This window comes from Trifolium pratense, linkage group LG3 (genome assembly GCF_020283565.1).
Source record: "Trifolium pratense cultivar HEN17-A07 linkage group LG3, ARS_RC_1.1, whole genome shotgun sequence".
Lineage (NCBI taxonomy): Eukaryota > Viridiplantae > Streptophyta > Magnoliopsida > Fabales > Fabaceae > Trifolium > Trifolium pratense.
Window position 1 is genome coordinate 812864 of NC_060061.1, and position 18697 is coordinate 831560.

At 32.1% G+C, this 18697-nt stretch overlaps 1 protein-coding gene across 6 annotated transcripts; it reads left to right on the plus strand.

Moving 5' to 3' along the window:
* The first annotated feature begins 841 nt into the window (after window positions 1-841).
* LOC123918213 lies at window positions 842-16297 on the plus strand. Of its 6 annotated transcripts, none has more exons than XM_045970203.1 (10): window positions 849-1086; window positions 1216-1271; window positions 1897-1947; window positions 2013-2063; window positions 2776-2863; window positions 6104-6225; window positions 6551-6657; window positions 14952-15066; window positions 15787-15848; window positions 16097-16297. In XM_045970203.1, the coding sequence occupies exons 1-7, from the start codon at window positions 993-995 to the stop codon at window positions 6581-6583; spliced, it is 495 nt and encodes a 164-aa protein (XP_045826159.1). In that variant the 5' UTR covers window positions 849-992; the 3' UTR covers window positions 6584-6657; window positions 14952-15066; window positions 15787-15848; window positions 16097-16297. The 6 variants fall into 6 exon arrangements, with proteins under 6 accessions (XP_045826162.1, XP_045826163.1, XP_045826159.1 ...); XM_045970202.1 differs by having other exon boundaries at window positions 14955-15066; XM_045970204.1 differs by having other exon boundaries at window positions 15016-15066.
* The last annotated feature ends 2400 nt before the right edge of the window (window positions 16298-18697 follow it).

Genomic DNA, 18697 nt, shown 5'->3' on the forward strand with positions numbered 1-18697 from the left:
ATGATAATAATAAGGTCCATCATTATTTTTATCGTAATTAAGGGTCCATATCTAAGATAGTACTACAAATATTTATAGAGTTTGCCATCGGTTACTTAACCCAATTTCAGTTACGGTTAACTAAGTGAAGTTTAACTATCCACCATAACAGTTATGAGTCCAATGACTAACTAACTACGACACAGTAATAGGACATAATTAACAATTCTAGAGTGAAGCTTTATCTCATGAAAGCTATGAAGCACAAACACCAGAACCTTATTTAAGATGATAAGGGATCCGCGTCATCTCATCTAAGTGTTTTTGAGTTTCTATTTGTTTTCATTCCAACACAATCAGACCGGTCATTGAATTGATATGTTTACGGGTTCAAAGTTCAATCGGTTGGACTAAGGTTCAATCAGATCAAAACGTTTTTAATTAAAATTTTATATATTTAAATAATAATATATGAAAATTTAAATATATTTTTATAAAAATTGAATGAGTTTACCTTTTACTTTTTATTAGAATTTAATTTATATGCACCGTCAGTGTAAAGTTATTTTGCACATGCGTCCAATAATATACCGACACATCATGTATGGTAATTAAAAACACATAATGTGTCATATTCATTAAATGATGTGGCAACGCGTTATTGGATTTATGTGTAAAAAATATTTACACCGACGGTGCACAACAATTAAACTCTTTTTATAGAGTCATATTTTTTCATTATGTTGTTTTTTTTCTTCGCTAAAATTAAAAAAACTAAATAAAGCAACTATTTTGTACCAAAAAAAAAAAAAGCAACTATTTAGTATATATCTATTTACTAGTAGTATACGATCCAAAAATTAGTTTCCGTTGGGACTTCGTTTTAATTTTAAGAGAAGAGAAGAGAGAGAATCACAATGTAACCCTAGTCCAATTCACCGTCACACTCAGCTCCTCTCCACCGTCACACTCAGCTCCTCCCCACCGTCACGAACAGGATTCAACGAATCAACATGCCACCGTCACGAATGAAGGAACTCGCCCAATCACGAAAGAAATCGCCCAATCTCTCACCGCTTGCGAAGAAATCACACGAATTTAATTTTGGTGAAGTCATTATCCCTTTTCCCCTTTTCTTTTTCTATCAATTCTTGGTAATTTGAAAAATCAATTATCAATTCTTCGAACATGTATGTTTACCCTATTTTTTTTGCTGTGTATTTGTTCAAATGTTAGGTTTTTGGCAACAGCTTTGGGTGTTTGTAGTTCCAAAAGTACATCTTGTTTCTTGGGTACGTACGAGTACAAATTTGTTTGCTTTGTTTGTAGTTTCAAAAAACCAAAAATTAAGAGAAAATAAGATGGCCATGTTATAATAACCTAGCAAAATTAAATCTTGTTGATGATATCTTGAAATCTAAAGATGATTGAAGTTGAAGCTTAAGAATAGATTGGGAGTTTTTTCTGTTTTTTGAATAACCTGTTTACATAAATGATGGTTAACTCTTTGTAAATCTCTTATTTCTTGAAAAATTTATAATAAACAATTGGTTTATTTTTATTTTTGATAAAAAAAAGTCAAAATACATCAAGATGAAAGGAAAACAAAATTACAAGGAATACTTCTCTCGATTAAAGTACAAAACAGAAAATAACAGAAAAATTAATGGTAATCAGAAGATAAAACACCCGATTATATCCCAAATCTAGTGTTACACAACAACTTATAAGTACTTGCATAGTTCAAGGTTTGGCGGCTATGTTGGAATTTTTATTATGTTACCTTCAATTTACTGTAGCATTGTGATTTTAACATAGGAAATTTAGTTAATATTGTTCATTGTAGTTCAACATATGTGTATCTAATAATTGTTTTACATTTTCTCTTAACCAATACTTTCTATTTACTGTTCTCAGTTTGACACTAAAGACTACGTACTTAATCTTCCTTTACCAGAGTGTTGGGTGGTAAGGCAATTTTGTTTCAACACCTTCTTGAAACTTTTACTTATCAATATTTTATGTTCCCGTAGACAAGGTCAAGGATGATTGAGTTGGTATCAAAACGTTTGGCTACATTAGAGGTATGGTAGTTGTAGTGTTGTATTTGCATACAATTTTGTAACTAGTTTTTTGTTGTTGCGATTAACTGCATACTAGTTAGACGAACTTTGATTGGATTGTTTCAGTGGTGGACTTGATTTTATTGACTTGTGTGTTTCACTTAAACACTCTGGCTCTCTTTTTATGTATGCGGGTCATGAGTGTGGAGCTTATGCAAAAAACAGTTTTGGAAATTTGTATGCTCACAAGAGATTATGTCTTTTTTTATGTTCCCTCTTTCTATTTACCTTGCAATTAATGTTTTCTCTCCTTTGTTATGATTGATGGTCATCAGCAAATGGCAAATAGCATGAAATTATCAGAATGATTTTTTTCTAGGAATATGATTATTGTAGTGATCCATTTCTGAATGCATTTACTTCATTATTCCACTTTATGTAACCTCTTTTTTTTGTTGATTATGCCTGTTTTTATTTCCGACCACCTGCAGGGCTGATGATTAAAGCGTGTAAATGATTAGCTTATGAATAATATGATAGCTTTTCAATACATGGTTTATGATCATTTTGACAGAAGTCATTCTCCCCTTCCCAGTTCCCAACACACTTTCCAGTTCATGTGGCTGTTAATTGAATTCACTGTATAACTATAATCTATTAGTACCTTCATTTAATTTATCATTAGTTGTGTTCAAGCTGAAGAAATGAACTTTACTATTTTCTTCTCTTTCAGAGAAACCATAGAAAGCATATGTGCATATCAATGGAATTAGTAGCTGCTGTTTTTGGAGACCATGGACAGCGTCCTCATGAAGACTATGGTAAATTCATGTTATTTTAAATAGTATAGTGTTTTTAGATTCATTTGAAAAACACATTCCAAATTTCTAAATACATTACAAATTGGAAAGTAAAATTCATATTGTGTTATCTACAAAAGGATGACTTTTACGGTGTCAACAAAATTAGCCCAAATTTTATGTATAAAATAGACTTAAATTTGTTTTTGGAATTGTATGGTGTAGTATTTTTTGCTATCATATATTCATTGGCATTTCTTGCTCTGAGCAGGAGTGGCTACATCAGTTACTGAATTGGGCAATGGAAAGCCAAAGTTCTATTCTACTCGTGATAATCTCTTTTTGCATAAAATGGCGAGTACCAACAAATCACGTGTGGTTGTTCTCAACAAGGTGAACATTTAGTATTTAAATAGGCGTTCTTTATTATTCAACTTCTATAAATGACTCAAGTATGATATCATTTCTTTTACACCTGCTATCTTCAAATAATTTGATATACTGAAATTAATTAGTGTTATATTAGATTTAGAAACACTAAATACCTATTGTTTTATGAAATGTGTAATTATTATGTGATTAAAATCTGATGGATTGGTATTCTATTTATTAAGTTCTTAGAGATTTCTGGTCTGTGAGATCAGCTTTTTTTTTTTTTGTATATAGTAATATATAATATAATAGTAAAACTTTTTGATTGAGGACCTTTATGTAAATGTAGAAAATCAGCCTCTTCCTTCTTTGCTGCCTATGATGCCTAATGCGAGGAAGGTACTGCAACTTCTGTATGCAGGGCTCTTGATGAAATTGCGGACGTATCTATATCAGGTATGAATGTTAAGTTAGCACTATTTATTTAACTTGACATTGTGTCTCATGCTCCACATATATGAAGAGAAGGTATTTGATAGAAAATGATTTTTTTTTTTTTTAAATGAAAATAGAAAGCCTACTTTGTTTAAAATTCTATGAAATAGACTGACCTGATGGAAAAAATAGAATGACCCTGATGGAAAAAATAGAATGTCCCTGATGGAAAATATATGGTATTTGAACCTATATGTATTCATTATAATTTTGAACCGGTACAATAAGGGAGTAATAGGGTTTCTCATTGTATCGTTGCGACGCCTATCAGTTTTCCTAAAAGAAAAAACTTTCTTATTGCCCATGGGCGTAGATTACATGGACCGAACCGCATTGTTAATTCTGCATTATAGGTAGCTAGTTGTAATTGCGCTATATAGTTTTTTTTTGTGTCGAGATGCATTGAATCACATTAATGGACAACCTGGCCCAATTTTTTGGAGTGCAAAATATTAAGAACAACAATTTGAATCAACCTGTTGATATATATTCCTTGTAATATCGAGTCAGTATAATAAGGGGCTACTAGGGTTGCTCAAAGTATCAGTGCGGCTCTCTTTATCTATTTACCTAAAAGAAGTAAGAAACCCTCTTACTGCGGGTGTGAACATAGGTCACATTGACCAATCCATGTAAAATCTGTGTGCATTCTTCTTCATTGTGCTAAGATTCTATTTATTATCTCATTCTGTCATAACGCTTGTACTTCAAACTTCCTAATTCTCTAATGTTGTATTTGATAACTTAGATATAATTATGTGTCATTTATGGATTATAAGTAGCTAGTTGTGTTCTGTCAAAAAAAAAAAGTAGCTAGTTGTGATTGTGCTTGATGCTCGGGTTAATACCCTAAATACGAAATAAACATCATATTAATTGTTCGTCTTTTAAATTTCCTATGGCTAGATATCTTTTAGGGTTGGTATCACGGGTGGTAACCAAAAAGATTTGTTTTTTAAGGAAATTTATGAATTATCAATCGTGAAAGTGATTTTATATTCTCATCCGTGTAAATACTTATGTCAGTTTTCATGTTTAAGTGTTTAACTGTATGTTGAATGGAATAGATCCGCACACATAGTTCAGTCTTTAACTTTATGAACAATTGTATCAGGTCAAGGATGTTGCTCCAGGGATTTCAAAGTATATGATGTGTGTTTCAAAATGCATATGTTTGTAGATTTGTGATCCTCTTGCTTTCATTTTGTTCACTTAGTTCTGCAAACCATTGTCGTCATTGATACATTAACTGCTATTGGCGGTTACAGAGAGAAAGAAAATGAGTACACATAATATGTTGGGCATTGTTTTAAATGATATACTTCAGACGGTCACACCCTCACAAGAAGATTGGGAGATACGGGTTGCAATTATTAATGATTTTCGAAGCACTGCTGAATCTGTGGAAAGCCTGAGAGGTAAACTTCTAAAGGTTTTATTTCTGCCCCTTCAAATGTATTTGAATTTGAGTTGTTTAACACTAGAGATAAGCAAGGAAAAAGGGTTAGTAAATGTATTGATACCTCTGGAACATGGTAGTTAAAATCTCGATTTGAATTATAAAATCCCACAACTTTACAATAATGCTTGCCCTCAGCGATTATGAGTATACAAATAATCCTATTTTGGCTGAATAGGGTGGAATTGCCTTTGTTAGTCGTTGAATCGCATAGTCTACGATCTTTAAAACGCTTATGCGATTATGCTAATGAATGAATTTATATTTATATAAGGATTTGAAATGTGATTTAAGGTTTTAATTATCTTACTTGTGAGCTATGCTTATGAAATTAAATTTACACAAGTATTTCAAGTGATTTAAGGTTTTCTTTGTCTCACTAATACTATTTTATATGCATATATGTATATCAGTTTTATGAATTTTGTATAATCTTACGATTAATGTTACAGTTACGATTCCATGATTTTACTTCTTTCCCATTTTGCGTAATAAAATACCTTGCTCTCGATTTTAACTACCTTGCTCTGGAATGAAATATAAACCAAAGGATCCAAAAAGTAAAATAAAATTTGGACCAAATGCATTTGACTTTTAGGATCCTTTTGGTTTGTATTTCATTCCGTAAGGGATATATTATAATGTCTATGCATAAGTATTTTGGCTGGTTTGAACCTTAAAAGCTTATGACTAATCTAATGTAGCTTTTCCAGGACCAACTAAAAACATGTTTTCTGTATATGGTGAACAAAGATCCATGCAGACACTAATTATATTATACTCATAATTGAATATACAAGATTCATTAGTGAGCAAATAGTTTTTCTTTCAGACATGAAATTTAAGACTTAAATAGACTTAAATTTGTTTTTGGAATTGTATGATGTAGTATTATTTGCTATCATATATTCATTGGCATTTCTTGCTCTGAGCAGTAGTGGCTACAACAGTTACTGAATTGGGCAATGGAAAGCCAAAGTTCTATTCTACTCGTGATAATCTCTTTTTGCATAAAATGGCGATTACCAACAAATCACGTGTGGTTGTTCTCAACAAGGTGAACATTTAGTATTTAAATAGGCGTTCTTTATTATTCAACTTCTATAAATGACTCAAGTATGATATCATTTCTTTTACACCTGCTATCTTCAAATAATTTGATATACTGAAATTAATTAGTGTTATATTAGATTTAGAAACACTAAATACCTATTGTTTTATGAAATGTGTAATTATTATGTGATTAAAATCTGATGGATTGGTATTCTATTTATTAAGTTCTTAGAGATTTCTGGTCTGTGAGATCAGCTTTTTTTTTTGTATATAGTAATATATAATATAATAGTAAAACTTTTTGATTGAGAACCTTTATGTAAATGTAGAAAATCAGCCTCTTCCTTCTTTGCTGCCTATGATGCCTAATGCGAGGAAGGTACTGCAACTTCTGTATGCAGGGCTCTTGATGAAATTGCGAACGTATCTATACCAGGTATGAATGTTAAGTTAGCACTATTTATTTAACTTGACATTGTGTCTCATGCTCCACATATTTGAAGAAAAGGTATTTGATAGAAAATGATTTTTTTTTTAATGAAAATAGAAAGCCTACTTTGTTTAAAATTCTATGAAATAGACTGACCTGATGGAAAAAATAGAATGACCCTGATGGAAAAAATAGAATATCCCTGATGGAAAATATATGGTATTTGAACCTATACGTTTCGATAAATGGGAGGATGATAATACTGTGACCCTTAATGGAATGAAAATAGAAAGCCTACTTTGTTTTAAATTCTATAAAATAGAATGACCCGATGAAAAAAATAGAATGTCCCTGATGGAAAATATATGGTATTAGAACCTATACGGTTCGATAAATGGTACGATGATGGTACTGTGACCCTTAGTCGAATGAAAATAGAAAGACTACTTTGTTTTAAATTCTATATAATAGAATGACTAGAGGGAAAAAGAAGAATGACCGTGATGGAAAAAATAGAATGTACTTAGATGGAAAATATATGGCATTTGAACCTATACGATTCAATAAATGGGATGATGATGGTACTGTGACTCTTAATCGAATGAAAATAGATTGCCTGCTGCCTACTTTGTTTTAAATTCTATGAAATCGAATGACCCGATGGAAAAATAGCATGACCCTGATGGAAAATATATGGTATGTAAGCCTATATCAGTTATAAATTCTATAAAATAGAATGACCCAACGGAAAAAATAGAATAACCCTTATGGAAAAAATATAATGTCCCTGATGGAAAATATATGGTATTTGAACCTATACTGTTCGATAAATGGTAGGATAATGGTACTGTGACCCTTAATCGAATGCAAATAGAAAGACTACTTTGTTTTAAATTCTAAAAAATAGAATGACCCGATGGAAAAAATAAAATGTCCCTGATGGAAAATATATGATTGTACTGTGACACTTAATCGAATGATAATAGAAAGCCTACTTTGTTTTAAATTCTATGAAATAGAATGACCCGATGGAAAAAATAGAATGACCCTGATGGAAAAAATAGAATGTCCCTGATGGAAAATATATGGTATTTGAACCTATACGGTTCGATAAATGGTAGGAGGATGGTACTGTGACCCTTAATCGAATGCAAATAGAAAGACTACTTTGTTTTAAATTCTAAAAAATAGAATGACCCGATGGAAAAAATAAAATGTCCCTGATGGAAAATATGATTGTACTGTGACACTTAATCGAATGATAATAGAAAGCCTACTTTGTTTTAAATTCTATGAAATAGAATGACCCGATGGAAAAAATAGAATGACCCTGATGGAAAAAATAGAATGTCCCTGATGAAAAATTTATGGTATTTGAACCTATACGGTTCGATAAATGGTAGTATGATGGTATTGTGACCCTTAATCGAATGAAAATAGAAAGACTACTTTGTTTTAAATTCTATATAATAGAATGACCCGATGGAAAAAATTAAATGTACCTGATGGAAAATATATGGTTTTTGAACCTATATGGTTCGATCAATGGGATGATGAAGGTACTGTGACCCTTAATCGAATGAAAATAGAAAGCCTGCTGCCTACTTTGTTTTAAATTCTATGAAATAGAATGACCCGATGGAAAAATAGCATGACCCTGATGGAAAAATAAAATCCCGCCGATGGAAAATATATGGTATGTGATCCTATACGGTTCGATAAATGGGAGAATGATGTTGCTGTGACCCTTAATAGAATGAAAGTAGAAAGCCTACTTTGTTATAAATTAAATGAAATAGAATGACCCGATGGAAAAAATAGAATAACCCTTATGGAAAAAATAGAATGTCCCTGATGGAAAATATATGGTATTTGAACCTATACGGTTCGATAAATGGTAGGAGGATGGTACTGTGACCCTTAATCGAATGAAATAGAAAGATTACTTTGTTTTAAATTCTATAAAATAGAATGACCCGATGGAAACAATAAAATGTCCCTGATGGAAAATATATGGTATTAGAACCTATACGGTTCGATAAATGGTACGATGATGGTACTGTGACCCTTAGTCGAATGAAAATAGAAAGACTACTTTGTTTTAAATTCTATATAATAGAATGACCAGAGGGTAAAAGAAGAATGACCGTGATGGAAAAAATAGAATGTACTTAGATGGAAAATATATGGCATTTGAATCTATACGGTTCAATAAATGGGATGATGATGGTACTGTGACTCTTAATCGAATGAAAATAGATTGCCTGCTGCCTACTTTGTTTTAAATTCTATGAAATCGAATGACCCGATGGAAAAATAGGATGACCCTGATGTAAAAAATAAAATGTCGCTGATGGAAAATATATGGTATGTAAGCCTATATTAGTTATAAATTCTATGAAATAGAAAGACCTAATGGAAAAAATAGAATAACCCTTATGGAAAAAATAGAATGTCCCTGATGAAAAATATATGGTATTTGAACCTATACTGTTCGATAAATGGTAGGATAATGGTACTGTGACCCTTAATCGAATCCAAATAGAAAGACTACTTTGTTTTAAATTCTAAAAATTAGAATGACCCGATGGAAAAAATAAAATTTCCCGGATGGAAAATATATGATTGTACTGTGACACTTAATCGAATGATAATTGAAAGCCTACTTTGTTTTAAATTCTATGAAATAGAATGACCCGATGGAAAAAATAGAACGACGCTGATGGAAAAAATAGAATGTCCCTGATGGAAAATATATGGTATTTGAACCTATACGGTTCGATAAATGGGAGGATGATGATCTTGTGACCCTTAATGGAATGAAAATTGAAAGCCTACTTTGTTTTAAATTCTATAAAATAGAATGACCCGATGGAAAAAATAGAATAACCCTCATGGAAAAAACAGAATGTCCCTAATGGAAAATATATGGTATTTGAACCTATACGGTTCGATAAATGGTAGTATGATGGTATTGTGACCCTTAATCGAATGAAAACAGAAAGACTACTTTGTTTTAAATTCTATATAATAGAATGACCCGATGGAAAAAATAAAATGTACCTGATGAAAAATATATGGTTTTTGGACCTATATGGTTCGATCAATGGGATGATGATGGTACTGTGACCCTTAATCGAATGAAAATAGAAAGTCTGCTGCCTACTTTGTTTTAAATTCTATGAAATAGAATGACCCGACGGAAAAATAGCATGACACTGATGGAAAAATAAAATCCCGCCGATGGAAAATATATGGTATGTGATCCTATACGGTTCGATAAATGGGAGAATGATGTTGCTGTGACCCTTAATAGAATGAAAGTAGAAAGCCTACTTTGTTATAAATTAAATGAAATAGAATGACCCGATGGAAAAAATAGAATAACCGTTATGGAAAAAATACAATGTCCCTGATGGAAAATATATGGTATTTGAACCTATACGGTTCGATAAATGGTAGGAGGATGGTATTATGACACTTAATCGAATGAAAATAGAAAGACTACTTTGTTTTAAATTCTATAAAATAAAATGACCCGATGGAAAAAATAAAATGTCCCTGATGGAAAATATATGATTGTACTGTGACACTTAATCGAATAATAATAGGAAGCCTACGTTGTTTTAAATTCTATGAAATAGAATGACCCGATGGAAAAAATAGAATGACCCTGATGGAAAAAATAGAATGTCCCTAATGGAAAATATATGGTATTTGAACCTATACGGTTCGATAAATGGTACGATGATGGTACTGTGACCCTTAGTCGAATGAAAATAGAAAGACTACTTTGTTTTAAATTCTATATAATAGAATGACCAGAGGGAAAAAGAAGATTGACCATGATGGAAAAAATAGAATGTACTTAGATGAAAAATATATGGCATTTGAACCTATACGGTTCAATAAATGGGATGATGATGGTACTGTGACTCTTAATCGAATGAAAATAGATTGCCTGCTGCCTACTTTGTTTTAAATTCTATGAAATCGAATGACCCGATGGAAAAATAGCATGACCCTGATGTAAAAAATAAAATGTCGCTGATGGAAAATATATGGTATGAAAGCCTATATCAGTTATAAATTCTATGAAATGGAAAGACCTAATGGAAAAAATAGAATAACCCTTATGGAAAAAATAGAATGTCCCTGATGGAAAATATATGGTATTTGAACCTATACTGTTCGATAAATGGTAGGATAATGGTACTGTGACCCTTAATCGAATGCAAATAGAAAGACTACTTTGTTTTAAATTCTAAAAATTAGAATGACCCGATGGAAAAAATAAAATGTCCCTGATGGAAAATATATGATTGTACTGTGACACTTAATCGAATGATAATAGAAAGCCTACTTTGTTTTAAATTTTATGAAATAGAATGACCCGATGGAAAAAATAGAATGACCCTGATGGAAAAAATAGAATGTCTCTCATGGAAAATATATGGTATTTGAACCTATACGGTTCGATAAATGGGAAGATGATGATACTGTGACCCTTAATGGAATGAAAATAGAAAACCTATTTTGTTTTAAATTCTATAAAATAGAATGACCCGATGGAAAAAATATAATAACCCTCATGGAAAAAATATAATGTCCTTGATGGAAAATATATGGTATTTGAACCTATACGGTTCGATAAATGGTAGTATGATGGTATTGTGACCCTTAATCGAATGAAAATAGAAAGACTACTTTGTTTTAAATTCTATATAATAGAATGACCCGATGGAAAAAATAAAATGTACCTGATGGAAAATATATGGTTTTTGAACCTATATGGTTCGATCAATGGGATGATGATTGTACTGTGACCCTTAATCGAATGAAAATAGAAAGCCTGCTGCCTACTTTGTTTTAAATTCTATGAAATAGAATGACCCGACGGAAAAATAGCATGACCCTGATGGAAAAATAAAATCCCGCCGATGGAAAATATATGATATGTGATCCTATACGGTTCGATAAATGGGAGAATGATGTTGCTGTGACCCTTAATAGAATGAAAGTAGAAAGCCTACTTTGTTATAAATTAAATGAAATAGAATGACCCGATGGAAAAAATAGAATAACCCTTATGGAAAAAATACAATGTCCCTGATGGAAAATATATGGTATTTGAACCTATACGGTTCGATAAATGGTAGGAGGATGGTATTATGACACTTAATCGAATGAAAATAGAAAGACTACTTTGTTTTAAATTCTATAAAATAAAATGACCCGATGGAAAAAATAAAATGTCCCTGATGGAAAATATATGATTGTACTGTGACACTTAATCGAATAATAATAGAAAGCCTACGTTGTTTTAAATTCTATGAAATAGAATGACCCGATGGAAAAAATAGAATGACCCTGATGGAAAAAATAGAATGTCCCTAATGGAAAATATATGGTATTTGAACCTATACGGTTCGATAAATGGTACGATGATGGTACTGTGACCCTTAGTCGAATGAAAATAGAAAGACTACTTTGTTTTAAATTCTATATAATAGAATGACCAGAGGGAAAAAGAAGAATGACCATGATGGAAAAAATAGAATGTACTTAGATGGAAAATATATGGCATTTGAACCTATACGGTTCAATTAATGGGATGATGATGGTACTGTGACTCTTAATCGAATGAAAATAGATTGCCTGCTGCCTACTTTGTTTTAAATTCTATGAAATCGAATGACCCGATGGAAAAATAGCATGACCCTGATGTAAAAAATAAAATGTCGCTGATGGAAAATATATGGTATGAAAGCCTATATCAGTTATAAATTCTATGAAATGGAAAGACCTAATGGAAAAAATAGAATAACCCTTATGGAAAAAATAGAATGTCCCTAATGGAAAATATATGGTATTTGAACCTATACTGTTCGATAAATGGTAGGATAATGGTACTGTGACCCTTAATCGAATGCAAATAGAAAGACTACTTTGTTTTAAATTCTAAAAATTAGAATGACCCGATGGAAAAAATAAAATGTCCCTGATGGAAAAAATAGAATGTCCCTGATGGAAAATATATGGTATTTGAACTTATACGGTTCGATAAATAAGAGGATGATGATACTATGACCCTTAATGGAATGAAAATAGAAAACCTACTTTGTTTTAAATTCTATAAAATAGAATAACCCGATGGATAAAATAGAATAACCCTCATGGAAAAAATAGAATGTCCCTAATGGAAAATATATGGTATTTGAACCTATACGGTTCAATAAATGGTAGTATGATGGTATTGTGACCCTTAATCGAATGAAAATAGAAAGACTACTTTGTTTTAAATTCTATATAATAGAATGACCCGATGGAAAAAATAAAATGTACCTGATGGAAAATATATGGTTTTTGAACCTATATGGTTCGATCAATGGGATGATGATTGTACTGTGACCCTTAATCGAATGAAAATAGAAAGCCTGCTGCCTACTTTGTTTTAAATTCTATGAAATAGAATGACCCGACGGAAAAATAGCATGACCCTGATGGAAAAATAAAATCCCGCCGATGGAAAATATATGGTATGTGATCCTATACGGTTCGATAAATGGGAGAATGATGTTGCTGTGACCCTTAATAGAATGAAAGTAGAAAGCCTACTTTGTTATAAATTAAATGAAATAGAATGACCCAATGGAAAATATAGAATAACCCTTATGGAAAAAATACAATGTCCCTGATGGAAAATATATGGTATTTGAACCTATACGGTTCGATATATGGTAGGAGGATGGTACTGTGACCCTTAATCGAATGAAAATAGAAAGACTACTTTGTTTTAAATTCTATAAAATAGAATGACCCGATGGAAAAAATAAAATGTCCTTGATGGAAAATATATGGTATTAGAACCTATACGGTTCGATAAATGGTCTGATGATGGTACTGTGACCCTTAGTCGAATGAAAATAGAAAGACTACTTTGTTTTAAATTCTATATAATAGAATGACCAGAGGGAAAAAGAAGAATGACCGTGATGGAAAAAATAGAATGTACTTAGATGGAAAATATATGGCATTTGAACCTATACGGTTCATTAAATGGGATGATGATGGTACTGTGACTCTTAATCGAATGAAAATAGATTGTCTGCTGCCTACTTTGTTTTAAATTCTATGAAATTGAATGACCCGATGGAAAAATAGCATGACCCTGATGGAAAATATATGGTATGTAAGCCTATATCAGTTTTAAATTCTATGAAATAGAATGACCCAATGGAAAAAATAGAATAACCCTTATGGAAATAATAGAATGTCCCTGATGGAAAATATATTGTATTTGAATCTATACGGTTCGATAAATGGTAGGATGATGGTACTATGACACTTAATCGAATGAAAATAGAAAGACTACTTTGTTTTAAATTCTATATAATAAAATGACCCGATGGAAAAAATAAAATGTCCCTGATGGAAAATATATGATTGTACTGTGACATTTAATCGAATGAAAATAGAAAGCTTACTTTGTTTTAAATTCTATGAAATAAAATGACCCGATGAAAAAAATAGAATGTGCCTGATGGAAAATATATGGTATTTGAACTTATACGGTTCGATAAATGGGAGGATGATGATACTGTGACCCTTAATGGAATGAAAATAGAAAGCCTATTTTGTTTTAAATTCTATAAAATAGAATGACCCGATGGAAAAAATATAATAACCCTCATGGAAAAAAATACAATGTCCCTGATGGAAAATATATGGTATTTGAACCTATACAGTTCGATAAATGGTAGTATGATGGTATTGTGACCCTTAATCGAATGAAAACAGAAAGACTACTTTGTTTTAAATTCTATATAATAGAATGACCCGATGGAAAAATAAAATGTACCTGATGGAAAATATATGGTTTTTGAACCTATATGGTTCGATCAATGGGATGATGATGGTACTGTGACCCTTAATCGAATGAAAATAGAAAGCCTGCTACCTACTTTGTTTTAAATTCTATGAAATAGAATGACCCGATGGAAAAATAGCATGACCCTGATGGAAAAATAAAATCCCGCCGATGGAAAATATATGGTATGTGATCCTATACGGTTCGATAAATGGGAGAATGATGTTGTTGTGACCCTTAATAGAATGAAAGTAGAAAGCCTACTTTGTTATAAATTAAATGAAATAGAATGACTCGATGGAAAAAATAAAATGACCCTAATGGAAAAAATGTGTGTAGCTAATAATTGTTTTACATTTTCTCTTAACCGATATTTCTATTTACTGTTCTCCGTTTGACGCTAAAGACTACATACTTAATCTTCCTTTAGCAGAGTGTTGGTTGGGAAGGTCAAGGATGAAGGTTTTACTTATCAGTATTTTATGTTCCTGTAGACAAGGTCAAGGATTATTGAGTTGGTTTCATAACGTTTGGCTACATTAGAGGTATGGTAGTTGTAGTATTGTATTTCCATACAATTTTGTAACTAGTTTTTTTTTGTTGTTGCAGTTAACTGCATACTAGTTACATGAACTTTGATTGGATTGTTTCAGTGGTGGACTTGATTTTATTGACTTGTGTGTTTCACTTAAACACTTTGGCTCTCTTTTTATGTATGCGGGTCATGAGTGTGGAGCTTATGCAAAAAACAGTTTTGGAAATTTCTATGCCCACAAGAGATTATGTCTTTTTTTTGTCCCCTCTTTCTATTTACCTTGCTATTAATGTTTTCTCTCCTTTGTTGTGATTGATGGTCATCGGCAAATGGCAAATCAGAATAATTTTTTTTTCTAGGAATATTATTGTTGTAGTGATCCATTTCTGAATGCATTTACTTCATTATTCCACTTTATGTAACCATTTTTTTTGTTGATTATGCCTGTTTTTATTTCCGACCACCTGCAGGGCTGATGATTAAAGCGTGTAAATGATTAGCTTATGAATAATATGATAGCTTTTCAATACATGGTTTATGATCATTTTGACAGAAGTCATTCTCCCCTTCCCAGTTCCCAACACACTTTCCAGTTCATATGGCTGTTAATTGAATTCACTGTATAACTATAAATTGATATACTGTAGTATTCTATTACTACCTTCATTTAATTTATCATTAGTTGTGTTCAAGCTGAAGAAATGAACTTTACTATTTTCTTCTCTTTCAGAGAACCCATGGAACTTTACTATTTTCTTGGATACCATGGACAGCGTCCTCATGAAGACTATGGTAAATTCATGTGATTTTGAATATTATAGTGTTTTTAGATTCATTTGAAAAACACATTCCAAATTTCAAAATACATTACAATTTGGAAAGTAAAATTCATATTGTTATCTACAAAAGGATGACTTTTACCGAGTCAACAAAATTAGCCCAAATTTTATGTATAAAATAGACTTAAATTTGTTTTTGGAATTGTGTGATGTAGTATTATTTCCTATCATATATTCATTGGCATTTCTTGTTTGGAGCAGTAGTGGCTACAGCAGTTATTGAATTGGGCAATGGAAAGCCAAAGTTCTATTCTACCCCTGAGATAATCTCTTTTTGCATAAAATGGCGATTACCAACAAATCACGTGTGGTTGTTCTCAACAAGGTGAACACTTGGTATTTAAATAGGCGTTCTTTATTATTCAACTTCTATAAATGACTCAAGTATGATATCATTTCTTTTACACCTGCTTTGTTCAAATAATTTGATATACTGAAATTAATTAGTGTTACATTAGATTTAGAAGCACTAAATACCTGTCGTTTAGTAGGCCTTCTCATAATTTTAACCAAAGTGAAATGGACTTGGTTTGAGTAGTTGATTCTGATGGAAAGGGAAAAAATGGTTCTAGGTTGGGTCCGGTATTAGCTTGGGAAGATTGAAATGTGATCAACTTGACCCAATGTAGCTTTATTTTCTATCAAATATTTTGTTTTATATTTTATTTATATATCTTAATAAGAGGAATGCTATGGACAACTTCTCAAACACACTCTTTTATATACTTGTCCATTCATTGGTCCATGTCACTGACTCATTAACCGGTAACCGGCGAAGCCTTTCTCTCCTCCACTCACGAAGTATTTTCTTACTATCACCATCAATTGATCTATGTCATGTCATTAATTTGAGCCTCTTGGTACTGTAGCTTTTGGAAAGGTTCTGTATGTTGTGACTATGGGATGCAGATTTCCTGCAGTAGATTTTCACAAAGTTTTCACACAGTTTTAAATCTGGACCGTTGATGATAGATCAGACGGTTCAGATCAACACAGTTGAAAAATCACATGAAACAATCTCTACCACAGGTTTTTCATCGGATGGCTGTAATGCAAAACTGCGTGGAAACTGTGTCAAAATGAACTGCAGGATATCTATTTCCGTGACTATGGAGTTTGTGAATTTCCTGGATTGAGTTTGGTAAAAAACAAGACATGTGTTCTCCAACAGGAAAAGAAAAAAGAAAAATAATAAGACACGTGTTTGATATTCCAATAATAAAAAATTAGTGTTAAAAGTTTTTGAACAGGTTGAATCCTCATCAGGTAGAGAATTTTAGAATAGAGAATTTAAATTTTAACTCGATATGTGAATAGAGCGAACTCAAACATGATCAAGCCCCTCTCCCAAAATAAAAAACTTCCAACCTAAGCCGATCCAAATGGATGTTTCAAATTTAAGTAGGTTTTATGAAGAAATCAAAATCCGATACTGTTGTGTGTTATTCCTCAGCTCAAGGCTGGTTTAAATAGAAAGAGTACAAAAATAAAAGGAAATAATAGATAAGCTTAGAATCTCCTAGAAATAACAAACTAGGAAACTAAACATTTTCCAACACCCCCTCAAGTTGGTGCATAGATATCTATCATGCCCAACTTGCTTATCAAATGTTCAAAGATTGGGTCTTGCTAAGCTTTTGGTCAAGATATTCGCAGTTTGCTGACTCGAAGTTACAAAAGGTAGACATATGATTCCAACATCTAACTTCTCTTTTATGAAATGTCGATCGATCTCAATATGCTTGGTTCTATCACGTTGAACTGGTTATGAGCTATGCTAATAGCGGCTTTATTGTCAGAGTATAATTTCAATGGAAGCTCAATTTTCATCTTAAGCTCTTCTAGGACTATGTGGATTCATAATCCTTCACAAATACCTTGAGCCATAGCTCTAAACTCAGCTTCTACACTACTTCTTTCTACAACTTGTTTCTTGCTCCTCCATGTTACAAGATTACCCCAAACATAAGTACAATATCCGGAGGTTGATCTTTTGTAAGTGACTGAACCTGCCCAATCAACATCGGTAAAGATAGACACATTTCTTTCACTAGTCTTCTTAAAAAATAATCCCTTTTCGGGATTTGCTTTCAAATATCTCAGTATCCTATAGACTGTCTCAAGATGTTCCTCAAAAGGAGAATGCATAAACTGACTTACTACACTAACCGAGAAAGCAATGTCAGGTCTTGTGTGTGACAAATAAATCAGTTTCCCAACGAATCTCTGGTACCTTCCAGTATCAACAGGAACACTACCTTCTTAGCAAAGTTTTGCATTAGGATCCATGGGAGTATCTACTAGTTGACATCCACTCATTCCTGTTTCTTTCAATAAATTTAGAATGTATTTCTATTGGGAAACTACAATACCATCCTTTGATCGGGCAACCTCCATACCAAAAAAGTATCTCATGGACCACAAGTCCTTGATTTCAAAATCTATTGCTAATTTCTCTTTTACTTTTGCCATTTCAACTATACATATCGTCTCCGGTAAGAACGATGTCATCAACATAAACAATCAAGACAACGACCTTCTCATTTGGGGAGAACTTTGTGAACAAGGTGTGGTTAGCCTGTCGTTGAATGTACCCTTGTTTCGTCATGGACTGGGTGAATTTTTCAAACCAAGTTCTAGGAGATTTCTTTAATCCATACAAAGACTTATTTTGTTTGCATACATTTGATCCAAATTTGTCTTCAAAGCCAGGAGGCATGTCCATATATACTTCTTCAAAATTGCCATTGAGAAATGCATTTTTAACATCCAACTAATGTAGGAGCCAATCTAAATTAGCTG

Bases quoted from the DNA above. Each gene is read 5' to 3' on its own strand.
- LOC123918213 (XM_045970206.1), top strand. From the start codon at position 993: ATGCCACCGTCACGAATGAAGGAACTCGCCCAATCACGAAAGAAATCG. The intron at 1,087-1,215 runs GTGAAGTCATTA...TTCAAATGTTAG, and splicing joins ATCACACGAATTTAATTTTG to GTTTTTGGCAACAGCTTTGG. The intron at 1,272-1,896 runs GTACGTACGAGT...TACTGTTCTCAG, and splicing joins AAGTACATCTTGTTTCTTGG to TTTGACACTAAAGACTACGT.